Genomic DNA, 20,857 nt, shown 5'->3' on the forward strand with positions numbered 1-20,857 from the left:
GTTATGTGTTATTTATATTGTGTTTCGGTGGTTATTAAGTTTTTCTCTTAAATCTCTTCATTAATTCATTAATTTGTGTTTATATAACATCATGTTTACAAACATATTTTGAGGTTTTCACCAAAACCAGTGTTGGAACCTTTAAAATAGGTGTATTAGACAAGACTAAAACCACAACAATTTTGAATTAAGAATTAAATTCTCACGATAGTAAGTAAAAATCCAACATGGATGAAAGTTCAAATATCTTTGAGATTATAAATGCTTTTGTTTGTAATTCTTCAGTAGTAACAGAAAATATCATATTATTATGAGATGTTTGTGAATATTATAAAAAATTGCAGAGAATCATAAGAAAGAATTGCAGAGAATCATAACAGATACAAGATTTTACCACTGATAAAGAAACAAGATTGAGTAAATATTATAATATTTTGTCTTTTCCAAATTCACCCATTGTTCTATATTTTATACAAAAGAAAAAAAAAAATCTTTTTTTAAAACTGAGTATAATAATCTCCCACATCTAAAAGAAAATAAACAACAATGTCTTTATAATTTCCACTCACAATATGTCAGATTGCTGAGCTGAGTTACTCCAGCTTGTGCTTGTGACTCAGGTGGGAGCATTGAACAACTTCAAGGCTTGCTCGGTTGGGTTGTATTTGCTAATAAAATATTTACTATAATAATTTTCTGGAAAATGATAAAATAAATAACATATAATTTTTGTAGTTTACATATTTAATTTTATTATGTTCGATTGTGGACTCTGCTCTTATTCTAATAATCGGTGGTGAAATAATGATTTCCTAAAAATGAATTATAGCTTGGAATGTAAAATATTATTATCTCTTTAAAGATGATTAGAAGTTATTTCTTTCCATTTATGATCTTGTCTTTAAAATTCAATCAAACACATATTTCTTTCTTAAATAGTGTCATGTCTGAGTTTAAACAAATTATCAATTTTTACTTACTTGTACCAAATTGCTTTATGACAATTTAATAATAATATGCATAATGAATATATTTTTTATTATATTTGTGTTTTTATAATAAAAGAGAATCACAAAAGATAAAAGGATGTTCTAGCTCATTTACAAAAACCAAAAACATGTTTGCAAGCCAAATTTCTTATGGACCATGTACCCTTTACAAAAAAGACCATGCACCCTTTACAGATAGGAACTCTGAATATTTGGTTAGTGGTTAAGAGTGTATGTTCTTGTAGGGTTTAATATCAATACTCTTGATTGTATTTTTTTTAAATCTTTGTGTTTGGTTAAGTGAATTCTCAGTTATTTTTATGAGGATTGAATGTAGTTCTTGGTGTAAGAGTGAACTAGTATACATCACTTATGCAATTCAAAATGAGACTATGGTTGCGAACCATTCAGTGAAAAAGTGAAGTTTTTTATAGGACTCTATAAGGAGAATATTATTTTAGGCAACAACATAAAACCATGACTTAAAGTTTAGGCAACAGTTTCCTAGCAGTGGAGTATTATGTGTGGCAGCAGACGTAACAGTTACCCTTTTTCTTGAAAGTGGGGTTAGTTCCATTGGGACGAGAGAATTTATTATTATATTTCTTTTTGTGATCATATTTTTTTCCGTACCTTTTTGGAGCTAGTTTGTCTTCTACCATGTTTGCTTTGGCAAACAAAGTTTTGGCCTTTGCAGTAGTGCACTTCTTTCGGTTTGTGTCTTCAATGATGATGTGAGTAATCAGATTTGATAGTGACATCTGTTTGTGCATGTGCTTCATTTGTTGTTTGTAATCCGTCCAAGATTGCAGAAGTTTTTCGATCAAGAGTTCGGACATGAATTCATTAGGCAAGGTTATGCTTTCAGCTTTGATATCTTCAAGCAACTTGTGGTATTCGTTTATATGGATTTTTATATCTTTGTCTTTGATCATCTCCCAGCGGTAATAGTTTCTGATCACGAACCTTTGTCTGACGACCTCTTCGGCAGTGTATTTAAGGATCAGGGAATCTCAAATGTCTTTTGCTTCCTTGTAAGAGCAATAAACATTGAACACATTGTTAGATAATGCACTGAGTAAGGTGTGACGACATACCTTATTTGCATGGATCCAAGCATCTATTTGTTTCACAGTTGTGCTTGAGTCGGGTTTAGAAGTCGTAAGTGCAAAAACGACTTTGTACATGTCCAATAAGGTGGACATGTGTTCTTGCCAACGTCAAAAATGATGACCGGTGAAAACTTCAATTTTCGAGACATCTATAAATGGTATTAGAGTAAATGAAGATGAATATTCCTTGTCTGATGTGATGCTTTAATGTAGCGTACGTAATCGCACGTAATCGTAATGAAGAAAGAGAGGTTTTGATGAACCCTAATTGTAGAGAAAAATAAATATAAAAGAAACTTTTATTCACTTGTATATTAGAGAGTAAAATACATGATGTATATATAAGAAAAAGATTAAGACCTAGCTAAAACAGAAAAGGAAAGTTGGGCCAAACAAACAAAGCCCAATAGTTTAAAATAGAAAATTAAATATATTAACACCCCCTCAAGTTGGGGAGTAGATATTTGTCAGGCCCAGCTTGGATTTGAGAGTAGAGAATTGTGCGGAAGCAAGGGGCTTGGTGAATATGTCAGCAACTTGCATTGCAGAAGTAATGGGCAGTAGTTTGAGGAGACCAGAGTTAACTTTTTCACGAACTAGGTGACAATCAATTTCGATGTGCTTGGTTCGTTCATGAAAAACTTGATTGGAAGCTATTTGAAGGGTAGATTTGTTGTCACAGTACAGGGTTGCAGGCTGGGAGAGAGGAAGATGTAAATCCTGAAGGAGGTAAGACAACCATTGTAACTCACATGTGGTGGTGGCAAGGGCTCTATACTCGGCTTCAGAGGAGCTGCGGGAGATAGTTGGTTGCTTCTTTGATTTCCATGATATTAGGGAGTCTCCTAAGTAGATGGAATATCCAGTGACAGATTTGCGTGTGGTAGGACATGTTGCCCAATCAGAGTCACTAAAACCACAGAGGTGAAGTGAACTAGTGTGAGAAAAATATAGTCCTTCACCAGGGGTGCCCTTGAGGTAACGCAAAAGACGTGAGACAGCTTGCTGATGATGAGTTGTGGGTGCAGATATAAATTGGCTTAAATTGTGGACAGCTAAGGCGATGTCTGGTCGGTTAAGTAAATTAGATGTCCAAGGAGTCTTCTGTATTGGGAAGTGGCATCAGCATCGAGAGGTGAGCCTTGGTCGGGAGAGAAACGGGAAGTGTGAGTCATAGGAGTGGCCACAGGTGCAGAGTCAAGCATGCCAGTTTCTTGAAGGAGATCAAGAGTATACTTACGTTGACTTAAATGAAGACTAGTACTGTTGCGAGCAATTTCCAGTCCCAAAAAGTAAGTGAGATTACCTAAATTTTTTATCTTGAAGTGATGGTGAAGGATGCAGTAATTGTATTGATTTCCTCCGTGTCATCACCAGTTAAGACCAAGTCATCAACATAAACAAGAATAACAGTGAGTTTATCATTATTATATTTAAGAAAAAGAGAGTGATCAGCAACAGAAATAGAGTAATTATTTGATAAAAGAAAAGTAGAAAGTTTGGCGTACCATTGGCGACCGGCTTGACGAAGGCCATACAAAGACCGTTGAAGCTTGCAAACATGTTGGGGAGAAGGAAGAGAGAGGCCAGGTGGGGGAGTCATGTATACCTCTTCATGGAGATCACCATGAAGAAATGCATTATTAACATCAAGTTGTTTTAAAATCCAATTTTTGGTAGTGGCAATAGCAAGGAGAAGGCGAACGGTAGTGAGTTTAGCAACAGGTGCAAAAGTGTCTAAGAAATCAAGTCCTTCAAGTTGGGTGAACCCTTTGGCAACAACTCTAGCTTTGTGGCGCTCAACAGTGCCATCAGAATGGTATTTGATTTTATATACCCATTTACAACCAATAGTTTTCTTTCCTGGAGGGAGAGGGGTAAATTGCCAACTATTGTTAGCAGCAAGAGCTTGAAGCTCATGCAAGATTGCCAAGAAGCATGTTTGGAGGCTTCGTTATATGTCCGAGGTTCAGGATGAGAATTGATAGAGGAAATAACATTTCTAAAATTGGAAGATAAGGAATTGTAAGACAAGTAATTATGAATAGGATATCTACTACTTACAGTGTTGGTTGCAGTGTGGAAATCTGCAAGATAGGCAGGTTGTCGGTGAGGACGAGCTGATCTTCTTGGAAATTGAGGTGAGATGCTTCCTGGAGATGCAGGCGGTGATAATTCTAATGGAGGTGCAATGTTGGATGCAGGAGCAGAGGCACTATTTGTTGGAAGATCATAGGATAATGAGGTTGGTGGAAGGATAGTATTGGGTGCAGGAGTAGAGGCACATGGCTCGACAGGAGGTGCAGTATCAGAAAAAAAATCAAAAGCAGAATTATATGCATTAGAAATAGGGAGAGATAAAATGTTAGGGTCCTTAGGCAAGCCACTATCCAATTTATATGGAAAGTGGTTTTCATGAAAGATTACATGTCTTGATATCTCTATGCTATGAAACTTTAAATTTAAGATAGTATAACCTTTTGTATTTTGCGGGAAGCCAAGAAAAATACCTTTGATAGATCTATCATCTAATTTTTTCCTATGTGCAGTAATGGTATTAGCATAACAGAGACAACCAAACACTTTTAGAAAGGAAATGTCATATGGTTTTCCAAACAACTTTTCATGAGGAGTGATGTTATTAAGTAATGGAGTAGGAATAACATTTATTAAGAAAACAACATGATTTACAACAAATTCCCAAAAAATAGGAGGAAGATTTGCTTGAAAAAGTAAAGCCCGGGTTACATTTAGTATGTGTTGATGTTTACGTTCTACAATGCCATTTTGTTGTGGTGTTTCAACACAAGATTTTTGATGTATAATTCCCTTTGAAGCATAAAAATTTGACATAGCAAACTCAACACCATTGTCAGTACGAATCGTTTTGATATTAGTTTTGAAATGATTTTGAACGAAAACAATGAAGTTAATGATGTGCTGACGCACTTCAGATTTGTTATGCAGCAGAATAACCCAAGTATAACGCGAGTAATCATCAACAATAGTCAAGAAATAACGAAAACCTTGCATAGAAATTATGGAACATGGTCCCCAAATATCAAAGTGTACAAGATAAAAAATAGCAAAGGTAACAATATTACTTAAAGTGAAAGGAAGTTTTCTTTGTTTTGCACGACTACAAGTGTCACATACATGATGAGTATCAACAGTAATAAAAGAGTATTATTTGCTTAAGACATGTAATCTTTCATGTGAAGGGTGTCCTGGTCTATAATGCCATAGTGTTTTGTCTATGATATTACAATTAATAAAAGGAGCAAAACAATGCGGTTTAGAACGACTAGAAGCAGGCAAGGTAGTGACAAGGTACAAGCCAGCGGTGGCTTTAACTGTACCAATCCTCTCTTGGGTGAGATTGTCTTGTATAATGCAGTGGGTTGAAGTGAAAGTTAAAGTGCATTTAAGTTGGTGTGTGAGTTTGGAAACAAATATTAAGTTTAATTGAAAATGAGGCACGTATAACACATCAGACAAATAAAACTTATCAGAAAAACGTACTAAACCAGAATATGTGGCATAAACGGTTTGACCATTTGGAAGACTAATTAAGACAGGTTTAATTTTAGTATAAGTAGTAAAAACGTTCAAATTGTGACAAACATGATCAGTGGCACCAGAATCAATAATCCAAGATTCTTTTATAGAAGATAGTGAAGAGAGAAACTTACCTGTTGAAGAATGCTCAGTATTGGGGATTTCATCCGTAGAGATGGTGCCGACTTGATTAATTTGAGTGTGAGGGGCAGGATCCTCAAGGTTTTGCTGACGCAAAATGTTGGTAAGGAATTGACACTGTTGTGATGTAAGTTGAATCCCCTTTACATCATGTTCTTTAGGAAAAAGCTCAGAAAAAGTGTCAGTAGTAATCATATTATTGGCTTGAGATGTCCAATTGGTGAATTTGTAGCCAGGAGGGAACCCATGCTTTTTATAACAGGTGTCGACAGTGTGGCCAAGACGATTACAAAAAGTGCAGACTTTTCTAGTAAAAGAAAACTTTGAGGTTTTAACATTACCATAAGGAAAACCCACTTTGTGACGATATTTACCACAAAAGTTGCATGTAATAGTGTGACTACTATTAAGACTATGAAGACTAGGGTTTTCATTAAACATTTTCTAAAATAATTTTAAAACCAATCAAGATTTTGAAAGAGAACAGAACAAAAATAACCAAGAACAGCAAAGAGAGAAGCGCAGCAGAACTCTTCATTCGAAGAGCTCTGATACCATATTACAGTAAATGAAGATGAATATTCCTTGTCTGATGTGATGTTTAGCGTACGTAATCGCACGTAATCGTAATGAAAAAAGAGAGGTTTTGATGAACCCTAATTGTAGAGAAAAATAAATATAAAAGAAACTTTTATTCACTTGTATATTAGAGAGTAAAATACATGATGTATATATAAGAAAAAAAGATTAAGACCTAGCTGAAACAGAAAAGGAAAGTTGAGCCAAACAAACAAAGCCCAATAGTTTAAAATTGAAAATTAAATATATTAACAAATGGTTTCGCAAAAAGGGTTTGCGTTGCGGAAACAACTTTTGACGTTTCCAGAGCTGAGTTGTTGATGTTGTCCGCATTGTCAGTCATAAGTCCTTACGATTGTAGTAAAAAAAGTTGTAAAACACTAACAAAATTGATTTCCCGAGGCATGAGTGATCACTGTCCGTAAGGACTTATCCGCGGTGTATTGTGCAAGTTTCCCAGGATACAACAGGAACTTCTCAGAAATTTTCGAGGATCAAAACTTGCAAGTTACTCTTAAAAGAGTAAGAACACAATAAAACCAGAAAAATATTTATAATAAAAGAAAAGAATAAATGAGTGAAGGAGAAGAGAGAAAGAAAAGAAGCGTGAAGTTGTGAGTAAAACTGAGAATGGAACCCCTCTTTATATAGGGAGAGGAATCAAAAAAAATTTGCATCTCCACAACCAAATTCAATTTGTTGTTACACCTTCACAACAAAATTCAATTTGTTGTTACACCTTCACAACAAAATTTGATTTGTTGTTGCACATTCAAAACTGAAGTTGACATTTTCTTTAGCAACGTTCTCTAGATTTCCGCAAAACTAGAAAAAGTGAGTTCACAAAGCTTTTTTGTTTCTTTGACAATATTATTCACAGATTAATACCACCAAATCATGAACCATATCCAAAAATATACCAAGTTACAAGTACAAAATCTAGTTGCTTCTACTGTAAGTACAATAACTTTGGTAGCAACATCTTCCTCTACTAAATGAGTGATTGACTTTCATATTTCAGCTGGCCAGATTTCACCATGGCAACGCAACTGTTGCTAGCTCATTTATGGTGGTGGAGTCTCAAATAGAAGGTTAGAAAAACTTTCCCATTTGTCTCTCAACATTGTTAAGCATGTAAAATAATTCATTAGTGTCTGCCTATGTACAAGGGATTTTTTATTCTGTATTCTGTTTTTTTTTTCGTATTTTGTATTTCAATATGCAGTTTTTGCTTATAGACCCTTCTATCTTGGTTTCATCTTTCTTCTCTTTACCAACATCAACCATATCATTTCATAACCCTCCACTCTTCTAATTGAAACATATCTTTTTTTGAATTTTTGTCAAATATCAGCTATTTGATAAAACATACATTTCTTCACTACAATAAAAATTTTCTTCACTACAATAAAAATTAATTGTAGTGATATAAATATTCATCACTAAATATTATAAATATGTCACTATTAATACCTTGTGACAATAAAATTGTCACTAGTACTCTTGTCACTATTATACTTGTGACAACAATTTTAAATATCATTAAAACTAAATTCTATGGTGAGAAAAATAATTTTCACTAATAATTTTATGTAATAGTGACAATATTACAATATCACAAATATATAAGACAATAGTAAAAAATTATATATTTATCACTAACCTTTCCCACTAAACCTAATTTTTCTTAAACTTTTGACTAAAATAATTTTTTTTGACTAAGATGAATTTAGTATTTTAATACTAACCTTACACGATTAATTAATTTTTGAAAGAGAAACCATATCACTTTCTGATATTAATAGATATTAATAGGTGTCCGAGTATGGTAGTAAAAAAAAAAAAAAAAATTAGTTAGATGCTTCACGTAATTTTCTCTCATTCTAATAAAAATGTGAGAAGTCTCACCTCAACTCTTAGAAAGGTTTAGGATAAAGTTGGGTTGTCAAAATTTTACTCCAACCTTCCATTTATATATATCTACACAGAATACCTGCATTGCATAAAATGTCTAATATGTGTTAATTTTTAAAAACACAAAATACATGTATTACATAAAATGTATAATGTGTGTCAGTTCTTAAAGAAACACAAAATACATGCATTGCATAAAATGTCTAATGTGTCAAATTTTAGAAACACAAAATACATGTATTACATAATGTGTGTTATTTTTTAAGAAACACAGATTTTTATAAGTGTTTTAGAAAATCATTTACCAAAAAGTGTGAACATACAACTAGAGAGAAGGATCATACTTACCCTAATTTAATTAAGTCAAGCAAAACTGTATAACAACTAGTTTAATAGGCTCATTATGTTGTTTCCTAGTTTCTCTTTCTAAACACTTTAAACTATAAGATGTTAATGGCTTTTAATCCAAGTGGGGCATTAAAACTATGGAACAGCTCAAAATTCTAAACCTATCACCAAAACTAAAATACAAGAAGATTATGATAATTTTTAATTTTACAAACTGTCAACTCATAATTCATACATAATGATATTTATAATTTTATTTTTTATTGATTCTTAGATAAATATTTTTTAAATTCATAAAAATTCAGATTTTAACAAATAATTATTAAATTTATGTTAACATAAACAATTTGATTTCTAATAATACACATATTTTAACTTTTTTTATGTTTTATAATGAAAAATTTATTTAATGTATTGAATTTTTGTGATAAAGTATTAACAAAATAGGTTATAAAATACGTAAAAGATTAAAGAGAAAAGGAAAGAGACAACTTAAGTCCAGTTTTATTACATAAGTGACTATTTTACATTCATGGTGAAATATTTATAATGCTCACATGACAATTAAAATTTCAAAAGTAAAACTTCTCGTAACTTTATTGAGTAAATTTTGAGATATACTTCTTCAAATCATATGTCTCAAGATGTATTATTTCCTCAAAATACATGGTATCTTAAGTCTTCTCATTTAGTTGTATTTCATATCTCATACTTTATTTAAATTTCAAGTAAATTTATTTCACTTTAACAAATATTATCTGGAGAAAGATTCTTAAAATTTTACATGTATTTAGAATCATTCTCTCAGATAACTCTATTTCATAAATTTTCATTCTTTTATTTTTTTTTTCCTCCAAAGTTTCTGACATTCTTTAAATACAGTTCTCCAAATAGGTTTGAAATAATTCTTTATTACCATCATGATTTTAGTAAGTCCACTTTTACATAACACAATGATAAATCGAATTCTTGGGATTGCAGCAAGAAATTGTTTGTATTGGGGAACTTATTCTTGTATGAAGATTCATTCCCAAACAAACTAATCCCAAAAGGCCAAATTTCTAATATATCTTATGCTACAATTAATTATTGCAGTGTACTAGGTTATTTTTTATAAAAAAAAATTAAATTAAAACGACTTATTATTTTAGAGATGTTCTAATTCTTATACAAAATTAAAAAAAAAAAATATGTAAAACAAATTTGAAAATGCTAAACTAAACTTGAAGATATTGCCACAACTAGGCGAAGTCATTGTATTAAACCAAAACTAAAATAGAGAAAGGACTTTTTGTTCTGCCGAATTCCATTGAAATCCAGCTGCATACTCTCCAATGTAGTACTAGATTGGTTCAAATGTTCAACTTTACTTTTTTTTCATCCAAAATCTTACAAATTTCATTGGATTACGAATCATTAAGTAAAAAAGTGAAACTTTCTATAGGACTATGAGAAAAATATCATCTTATTAGGATTATGGTTATAATTATTAATATTATGGTTGTTATAAATATTTTTATTAAATAATATTATTATTAATAATATTATTATTTAGTAATAATAATATTTTTATTATTAATAATAATAATATTTTCTATTATTATTAACAAAAATAATAATAATAATAATTTTGATTTTGATTTTAGAACTAGCTAAAATAATCATGTTTTAACCATCCTTTCCTATATTAAATGTAACATTAATTAAATATGATTTAAAATGGTCACAACTAAATGTCACATTTGTATTATTTTAGGCCACATTTTTTCAATGTGATTTATTTTTTTTTTAAACAATCACACACCAAAATTGTGGTTTAAACATCCATGTCCCGAAACATATGGTCTACAGTGATTTATAAGCAACATTTGTAAAAATGTCGTCGTTTTCACGTTTAGGCTACATTTAAATGTTTGTGATCACTTTTAGGTCACAATTTTATTGTTTAGCCCACACATTTTAAAGCCAATACTTAAAAAAATATGGTATAAATAAACAATGATTTTACAAACATTGTCTTTGGTAGTCTTTAAACCACACTTGTAGAATTGTTGTCTTTACTTTATTTAGGCAATGGTTATATAAGTATGACTTAATTTGTACTTCATTCTTTATCACGTTTTTAAGTGATGTAAAAACCAAGCTATAAATAGAAAATGAAAAGAAAAAGACTGAGAGAGAATATAATTTTGCAGTCCTAGGATAAAAGTTGAGGATGATAGAGCATAAAGAAGACAAGTTAAAATAAAAATTTGAAGAAAAAAGGAAGAAAAAGAAGGGTTGAAAAGAAAGAAATATCTTTGGTGGAAACCCTTCAAAACATAGATCCTTCTACCTTAGGTAAACATTGTGTTCAGCTTTCCAAAGAAGAAAATCATGTCAATAAAATATGAAAACAACATAAGATAAAGAAAATCAAGTTAAAAATCAATAAAACACTTTTAATATCATTTACATATGAATTTCTTTTGATAAAAGGTGCATGGACATTAGAAGTCAATTTTCCCTTTATTATACCTTTGAGGAACTCTTCCTTTTAAGGATGTTTGTAAATATACAATTTGATTTGCTTTTGTTTGATGTTTATTGCAGAATGGTATTTGACCTTAGAGGGAGGAAAGAAACATTACCACCAAAAATAATGATGTCATTGAGAATCATACAAATATGAGGACATATACTTCTTAAGAGGAAAGGGATAATGTAATCATCCAGCCACAACACTCAAAGAATAAAGAGACAGAAGACTCAAAGCCCTGACTAAGAGCATGAATGAAGAATTAAGTTTCCAATAACCTTAGTGGGTCCAATACGATCTATGAAGAGACCATCTCTAGTGTGTGTTTGTGTAATCTTTTGTACATAGTAGAAATAAACATGCTTGTAATTGGGCCAAGTAGTCTATGTTATTTGAGATTATAGTATATTAAAGTTATTTTAGGGTTAGGATTACCTAGATAGGATTTCAATTGAGCTCCATCAAGCCCAAGAGAACCTAGGTCGATCACACAAGGGAAGAGGGGAGGATAAACTTTCAAATTTTGCACATGTGCATAATTATGGAAAGCATGAATGGACAAGTGGCACTTGACCCACTCTTCACGCCACTTTTCCTAGGAATTCATATTTGAATTCCCCTTTCTTTCTCCTGACCTTCTCTCTTATAAATATAAGTCTATACTCTTTGTAAAATTAACTTTGAATGGGTAGAGAATTTATGTAGAAATTGCAGCTCACTTGTTGTTGAAGTCCTCTAGGATAGTCTCCCTTCTTTAGCTTTCTTCTTAGACATTTTCTGTAAGAGTTAGTCAAACCTGTCTCAATAAACACCTTCCAACTACTAAAATATACCTAAACACTTCGTTTCTGAATTGCTTCCACATCCATCTAACAATCCACCAATTAGAATCTGCTCGAGCTTAGAGGAACTTCGTCAATTTTTGCTTTTAAGCCATTCAGACCCAGGGTCTCTAATGAGCTTTTGGGAGAGTGCTATAATGTTTTCTCCTTTGAAGTAAATCTCAATCTTCATGTCTCGATCTTTTTAGACTTATCAATTATGATAAGTGTCATAATTTAGTGTGATTTTATGCAAAAAAAAAAGAAAAAAGATATGCACTTATGGATTTTAATTGTTGATAACGTTATAATTCAACCTTAATTTGAGAAATTTGAATCTAATAATATATTTTGAAGTTATGTTGATTAATGAAATTATTTAATCTCAAATTTATGCTATTTTCAAAGATTTAAGGAAAGATAGAGTAAAGGATTAAAGTTTGCTCCAGAAAATAAGGATTTTGTGTTTTTATTTCTCGCTTGAGCGAGATGTTACTTAGCCTAAACCCAATTAGGTTAAATAAGGGCATAAGGCAGAGAGAGAAAGGTGTGACCCGGAAGGGGAACCAAAGGAAGGAAACCCTAAAAGAGACAGTCGTCAAGGAGAAATGTTCTGAATTTTTTTCTTTAGCTTTTGTACATGTAATGACCACCATGAGTGACTAATTCTTTCCTTTGAGATTGGGAAAAATCTGTTCAAATTTTGATGTATACTGGTGGTAATTATATATGAATTTTTATTCATCTTTGATATTGATATTGTCATTTTGTGCTTAAAGCTTAAATCTTTAATTCATGAACTTTATTATTGGATCTTGTATTTGTAGTTTATATTTTTCTTGATTCGTCTGGTGTAATGTTTGACCTTTTTCAGAGCTGACTTGGAGTTGAAATTGAGTTAAGAAGCATGAACGAAGCTATTAAAAAGGGAGCTTGGAGACTGGAAGCTTAATTGATCAAAACCTGTTGGAAAACTACATTAGAAGGTCAACGAAAAGCATTGACTTACGTTAAACGATCAACAACACCTAGAAAGGAAAAAAGTACAAAAGTTAATTAAGAATATAACTGGGAATCAAGGGTTGTTGATAGTTAAATTTGAAACTCATTTCAAAGTAGAAACTCTATAAACAGAAGATATTAGAGACATAAAGAAATAGAAAGTGCAGTAGGAAGGAGTTTTAGTTTTTTCCACTAATGTTTTTCTTCTTCAAAAATCTTTTTGAGAACTCTATTTTCAATTGAAAGTAGTTTTTTAAGAATGTGCAAACCGATTATTGTGTTTTATTAAGTAACAAGGATTCTATATTTGAGTTTCTTGCAAATTGAAGATGAAGATTATTAACCATGATTTTCGTTTGAATTTTTTTTTCAATTCGTTTTAGTTCTTTTTATTTACATTTGTGCACTTTAGAATTTTAGTTTACAAGTTTTTCATTTCAATTACATTTTAATTCAATGTCATTTACATTTTTCATACCCTATTTTACATTCATAGTTTTTACTTTTCTACAATTTACATTCTCTGCGATTTATCTTTTCGCCCTTTATGTTTTATGTTTTTCAGCCATTTATCATTCTCGCAGTTTAATAATTTCAGTCATTTACATTCTCTTTTGCAATCTACTTTTCACGCTTTCACTTATATTATTCTTCTTTCTGTTTAAGTAGAACAATTAGACGTTCAAATTTGCGATTGTTAACTAAAATGTTCAACAGTTATACTTAGTTTGTTTCAATTTATTTTACTGTTTCTAAGATACTTTTATTCCATCAGACGCTTTATATTTCATATTCTCTTTGCTGTATAACTATCAGACGACGAAATAACAAACGATGGTCATCTATTATCTAATACTTAGTTTCTCTTACAAAATTTCTTTTGCGCTAGTTTCTCTTAGTTTCTCATTCATACCATTACAGTTTTATAGTCTTCTTAACATTTTAATGTTCCTTACGTTCTACATCTACTGCACGTTTTGTTGTAATTTTCTTTAATGCACTTTCAGTTTCTATTCATTGCGTTAATATTTTCAGTTTATAATCTGAATTTTATTACTTTACATTTTACCATTTACTTTCAAGTCATTTACAATTTTGAATTTTGGTATCAGTAGACAAACCATCACACGATTGTCTTGTTAAACGGTTTGGTGCACATTTTATCTTGCATTGTACTTTCCTTTACATTCTGCAGTCTAAATCAAAATTCTCCCTTCTTAATTTGTGAAGATCAGAATATTAAAAAATGGATTCAATGGACCTTGTATTACATTAAAGGAAACTTAGCTTTTGTTAGAAAACTGAATGAGACTATAACAGTTGTCATACAGAAGAAAACTGTGAGCAGAAAAATGCAAGATTTGTAAAAGATAACACGAAAATGCACCATTTGATCAATATACAGAAGTGTATACAAACACCGACAACGGAAAATTCACTACAGTTGATTCTAAGGGTGGACGGAATTCAAATTTAACTGCAGCAATTATACTGTACAGGCTTTCATTCATCATTGAAATATAAATATTATGTGGTAGTTGATTTCGGTTAGACTGAGTCATCAGATTCCTCAGAATCACTCCTGTCCGGCTCCCCTGCATTTGTAAGATTCTCTGGAACATCATGTTTTGGTGCAGGCTTAGGTGCAGGTTTTTTATTAGAACCTCGGGCATTCTCCTCCACTTCTTGTTCGGCGGCTTCTGCATGTGAATCTCAGTCAAGGAAATAACCAAAGTGAATATTGTTTCCACTACCAAGAAGGCAACAAACGAGATTTTGTCATTGATACAAACAGAGACTCTAGTTATCCCATGAACCCGTGTCAATAAGTGATGAAAACAATAAGTAAAAGGGTGGCAAGAAATAAGCAATAATAATGTCAATAACTATGCATTTTTTTAATAAAAACATTCAAAGCACAATCAAAGATTGAATTTAAAGATTAAAAAATGAAAACATCACTCATTTGCTGTTTGAGACAACAAAGACGTTTAAGGATATCAAGATTTTCGGCTGTTCCTCCAGCCATGATTTTGAGGAGATCTTTCTCAACTCGAGATACAAGCTCAGGCTGGAAAATGAAACATTAAAATAAGATGTTACGATGAGATCATATATATATAGACACGCACACATACACACATATACATATATGGAGGAAGGGAGGTATGTTAATGTCTGTCATGTTAGTGAATACAATACATTAAGATCAGGCTCCCTGCGAAATCTACGCTTGCGAGCATCTCTCATGGGAGGGGTGAGGCCATGCCTGTACTCAATTACATCTGGAGCAGCATCCCCAGATTCCCGAACCATAATCATCTGTTAGTTGGAGTCATGAAACAATAAGATACACAATTATTAAGTTATATTATATGAATAAAAAATGTGATTAGGAATGAATGAATTGTTTGAATAATGGTGTACAACTGACCTGACCAATATCAGCAGCCTTAATCAAAGAGTTATCATCATATGTCTTGTAGGATTCAACAACACAAGGAAGGTCCAATAAAGAAGCTGGGAAGTGTTCATTCCCAATCATAAACGTACCACTTCTTCCATCTTCATTAAATGACAAATCTAATGACTTGTCTTCAGATGAAGAAGGATCAGTTTCATTCAAAAGGCGCTCTATCCGCTCTGCCACATTCGGTGGAACTCTAAGTATGAATTGCTCATCCATAACTAAAAACATTAGGAAATATTTGAAAACATTAAAATGTAAAATGACTTGATTTAAAAAACACATAATAGAATTGAATTGATTTCGAAATCAACACCCATGTTTTGAAATTAAGGAAAAAAAAATAGATTAAGAAAATAATTGTTAGGTTGTCATTAATTAAAATAGACTTGATTCCATTTTATTACTTTACGCTCTCACCATTTGAATACAAAGTCATTAACTCATTGTGAGTGAAACAATAAGTTCCCTCTCTACCACCAACTAAAAGGAAACAAGTAAATAAAACATATAAAACTGTTAAGACAAGCACCATAGTAATATTACTGAACAGATTGTTATATCCGATACCAATCAGGATATGGATACAAGACTTAAGAAATAAAAGAGTGAACACACATTATATTCATTACGCCCTTGTAGAAGAGATGCATGAATCCATGTTTTAATAACTTATTTAGGATAGTAGCTAGAATGATGATTGGACAATGAACAATAAGAGTCCCAAAAGAGAAAACAAAAAAAATAACTTAAAAGTGAAAACAAAAATTTAGCCAAAGGCAAACCTACAACAAATATAAGTTACAACAAAGAGAATTAAGACCTACATTCAAATAAATTACAGAAAGAATTTGTTCAGAAGAAGACTTCCCCATGATAGCCATTCCATAATCAAAGATAACATGGAAAAGAATTCAGCATCACCACCCGACAAATCAAAGATAGCGTTGAACTTAAATAAAAACAACCTCAAAATATTATCATCTAAATGGAGAAACAGGGTTTCAAACATGGTTGTTAACCTCACTTGTGAACTCGTACAGTTAGATGAGTTCACAGGTTTGAAGCCCTCAATCTGTTTAACTTGCAACCAAACTAGGTTTTGTGTGGGCCCAAGTAAACTCAAGGGATAAATTCACCAGGGGCAAAAAACGACACTAGTTTAGGGCCATCCTGAGGCATATTTAGACAAATAATATTAACCCAAGTTCTGTTCTCTCCTGTGACCAAGGTAGTCAAACTCAAGATTCTATTCTGACCCAATAGTAATCACAGAATCGTAAAGCATGAAATTGTAACTCTTGTAACTTATGATTGTATAAGATTTAAAAAATCAATTTATATATGTATGTACATTTTTATATATGCATCCAACATAGTATTAAAGGGAGAAACAAATTAAACCATTGCAACAAACATCAAATACATAATCAAGCATAAATTCATAATTATAGATTCATAAGCATAAGAAAGTCAACAACTAAAACTATAAATGACAAACAATGAAACAAAAACAGCTGCACTAGTGCTTAGTGTCTTCTCCAGGCAAGTCTTCTGCATTTGATTTAGGAGGGTACACTTCCTTCTCAGTCACATGTTTAACATCACAGCACTCGAACTGCAGACACTCAGAGTGCATTACTTTCACCTCTCCCATGGTAGTGGTTACCTTCAAATAAGATTACCAACTATCTAGAATCAGGAAGTAAGCTTAAGGACCTGCATGTAGGTACACATTTAGAAATAATCCTAAAACTTCTAAAGGCATATTTAGTCACCCCATCAAGCCAGGTAAACACCAATGCATCATTGCTTTCTTCTATACTGAGGCAGACCAATTGAAATCAGCATCAACAAAATCGATAAATGCAGCTCCAATCAACACTACTCATAGAGGAGAACACATCAAAACTATTGTATACATAAAGAGTTCCACATATAACTACAAGGTAGCACTGGGGTCCTTGACAGCCTCCAGCAGTAAATAGAAACCAACAGCATTGAATGGTCACTTGGATCGTGGAAGTTCTCCCAGTACCAAATCCAACTATACTGGACAACATCAATAAACACTCCAACCTATGTTGAAAGCAATAATCACTCAATCAAATGAATCCCTTATGATATAAATATACTTATATGTTGGTTGTTCATGAAGGACAGGCCTACCTTAAATTGCAGTTCTGCATCGACTCCTCTGAGAACCGAAACTTAACAAAAGGAAATACACAAAAACTGTATATCTTCTGCACCTTGATAGATTCCTCTGGATCAAATTACAATCCTTACCTTCGTTAGCTAGGTAACTTGACAGTGGACTACGCACTCACTGCCAATAAAGAGCATCAAGACTACGCCAGGGACTAGGTTATTGATATTCATAAACAAAGGCTGGAAGAAAAAGGGAGGAAGAATTTGTACAGATAGTAGTAACAAGTAATCACATTCCGCCGCAATGGAAATAGCATTAGGCCAGCTTTTTCAATGTTCCTAAACAGGCACGGAGAACATAGACAAATAATGAAAGGTGGCAATGCAGATATATACTTATTGGGTCATATTTCGCTTTAAAAGTCTAGTCGTATCGTACCCATGCATAACCAGGGGTTGAAATATAAACAAATCATAATCAAAACCAGTTCACGGTTTGTCCAATTGAACACTGATTTCTAATACACTATAGAAAATGGACTATTGACCGAGTTTAGTTTAAGCTCCTCCAACAATTCCACATATAATAATACCAAGATATGGATCGTCATATATAACTGAACCATAAAGAACATAATCATAATTTTAACTGGAAAATCCAAAAATTAACAAGACCATGGGAAAGGAAGAACTACTCAAGGCACAGTTCATTTTGAACTCAACCGTATCGTTAGTTACTCCAACGTTTGAATCAAGGCTTTTTTTCTGACTTAACTATGATAATTCAACCTATTGAACCCCAAGTAGATCGTCCGATAACAACAGCAATCTTCTTGCCCGAAACCCAACGTTTTCTCAAATTCCATCAAACCAAACAAAACCTTGAAATTCACAGGGCATCCAATTGTGCAGCTACGTACAACTAAAGAAAAATCTTCTAAACGCAGACAAAACAAACAAAATTGTACAGAATTCAAACAAACATGTAGAACTAAAAATTGCACAGAATTCTAACACCAGACAACGTAAAACGGAGCACCAACGGAAACAAACGAAATTTACAACAACAAAAAAAAAAAAAAACACAGCTACGCTTGCTAACAGAGCAAAAAGAAATCGCAGTTATTGTTATTAAAATTATTCACAGATTTTGACAGAAATTAAACTAACGGCATTCTCATAACAACAACGAACTTTCAACTCGACGGCGACGTGATCGGCGATTAGGTTGGTTTATTCGTAGCTCCGATTCGAATCTTCTGCGAAATTCTTTTTTCTTCGAGATGCGAAGGGGAATGAAACGACGTCGAATTTATGTCCCTAACACGTAAACTATTATATCTTGAGCAATTATTGAACTTGATTTTATATTTAATATTATAGTATTGAAACTTAACATAAAATAAAACAACAGAGAGAGAAAAAGAGAAATATTGAAAGAAGAAGAAAATATAAAGAATAAAAGAATATAGATTCACTAAGACGCTATTTTTATTTCACATAATGTTAGTTAGGAGATTATGTAATCATTTTTGTCTTTAAGAGACTTATTACTAAGTTAAAAGAAAAATTAATATAAACTATTGTTGATCTCAATTATTAAGAATGTTAATATTTTTGGGACATAAAAGATGTATGAAAACTTTCACTACATTTTTTTCAAAGTAATCAATTATGAAATAATTATCAAAATAAATTTATTTCTACTTCAATTCCCAAGTCAAATTCTAAACTGTGAACACTTTTTCGAGATATTTTTCCTTTTTCGTTATTTTTTTTTTTAAATAAATTGAAAAAACCAATCAAATTTACATTGATAATTGAACTCTCATTCGATCTTTAGAAGCCAAATTCTCAACTTAAAAAATAAATCAGTCTGAGTATTAGAGTGAGTAAGAATGATTTTATTTGGGTATTTTTTTTTTAAGATGGGTTTATTTTGAGAAAAAATCACTTCCATTAACTTTAATTTCTAATTAATGTTAAACTTTTGTAATAATATTTTTGTTATTAGCATCTGTAATAATAGTTTTGTAATAATATAACTCATCCAATCTTTTAAATGACTTTTTTATCTATAAAAATTGAAGTTCCATAGTTTTGTAATAGATTTTTTTTAAATATTGTGACATGTTTTCTTTATAAACAAAAATTAATAGTGACTGAGATAGTAACGGGCTCAAAAATTGATTTTTTTTCTGTTATGTTTCACTTTCTTTCTCATTTACTCTTAATACACAGGTTTCCATTTTTAGTCAAAAATTTATAAAAGTTACTTCAATGTTTAACTAAGTGTTCAATACATATTATAATAATGATGTAGATTTTAGTTATTGTGTAATTATACTCTTCTCGAACGGGTTGAAATTAAGAGAATAATTTAAATCACTTTTCGGTTGGTCTGTACCTCCTTCCTTCTTCTTCTCGAACGTACTCTCGTTCTTCCACTCCTCCTCTCCTTAAACTTCGAACTTGGATAGTACTTGCGAAATGTACTCCGACAATCAAGTCAGACTACCGTACTCGACACTTAAATGATTTCATATCTGATCATTTGAGATTTGTATTTATTTATATAATTATTATAGGTTATTTCTCGTTAATGGATTTAATAAAAATATATTAATAAATTATAGATCATTAATCAGTTTCATAATGATCATATTAATGACCAAGTATTGACTCTTATGTTCGGTCCTACAAACCTACCAGTACCTATACTATTTCATAAATGATAATTAATGTTTTAAATATTATTCATTGTGACGTATTATTATGTAAAAGTGGTGAATTTTCCTAACTCAGTTAAAAACAAAAATAACATTATTTGAATATTTTAGTTTGGATTTATGATTATAGGAAGATATATTTCTTCGTTTTATTATAATTATTTATTTACATTTTTTTACTCTCATCAGTTTGATTCTTATAGTATGTAGTCAATTTTGTTTTATTTTTTGACTCAAATATATTAAAATGATTTCGTTAGTATCAATTACCATTGAGTTACTGTTAATTTTAGAATTCTAATTTTACTCTTAAAAGATTCATGCATAAATTAAAAGAATAAAATGTATTTAAAGTATTTTTACCTCTCAACATTTTATAAGATTAATCATATAAGATTCCTAGAGTTAGGAAAATATTTACAATCTGTGCAATTTTGTTAATAATGTATTTTTGAGTGATTAAGGCTATGACACGTTTTATTATTTCTTTAATAGACACGATTTAAAATCTTATATTTAGACTATGTA

At 31.4% G+C, this 20,857-nt stretch overlaps 1 protein-coding gene across 4 annotated transcripts; it reads right to left on the reverse strand.

Moving 5' to 3' along the window:
- Positions 1-14,342: 14,342 nt before the first annotated feature.
- Positions 14,343-18,933, reverse strand: LOC137813377 (transcription initiation factor TFIID subunit 7). 4 transcript variants are annotated; one of them, XM_068615578.1, is made up of 5 exons: positions 18,795-18,933; positions 15,417-15,670; positions 15,185-15,304; positions 14,982-15,053; positions 14,343-14,686 (listed from the first exon to the last, which is right to left on the reverse strand). In XM_068615578.1, the coding sequence occupies exons 2-5, from the start codon at positions 15,666-15,668 to the stop codon at positions 14,531-14,533; spliced, it is 600 nt and encodes a 199-aa protein (XP_068471679.1). In that variant the 5' UTR covers positions 15,669-15,670; positions 18,795-18,933; the 3' UTR covers positions 14,343-14,530. The 4 variants fall into 4 exon arrangements, with proteins under 4 accessions (XP_068471679.1, XP_068471680.1, XP_090155655.1 ...); XM_068615579.1 differs by having other exon boundaries at positions 18,771-18,922; XM_090299529.1 differs by lacking the exon at positions 18,795-18,933 and adding an exon at positions 17,619-18,668.
- Positions 18,934-20,857: the final 1,924 nt, after the last annotated feature.

This window comes from Phaseolus vulgaris, chromosome 1 (genome assembly GCF_051622355.1).
Source record: "Phaseolus vulgaris cultivar YP4 chromosome 1, ASM5162235v1, whole genome shotgun sequence".
In the NCBI taxonomy this organism is placed as follows: domain Eukaryota; kingdom Viridiplantae; phylum Streptophyta; class Magnoliopsida; order Fabales; family Fabaceae; genus Phaseolus; species Phaseolus vulgaris.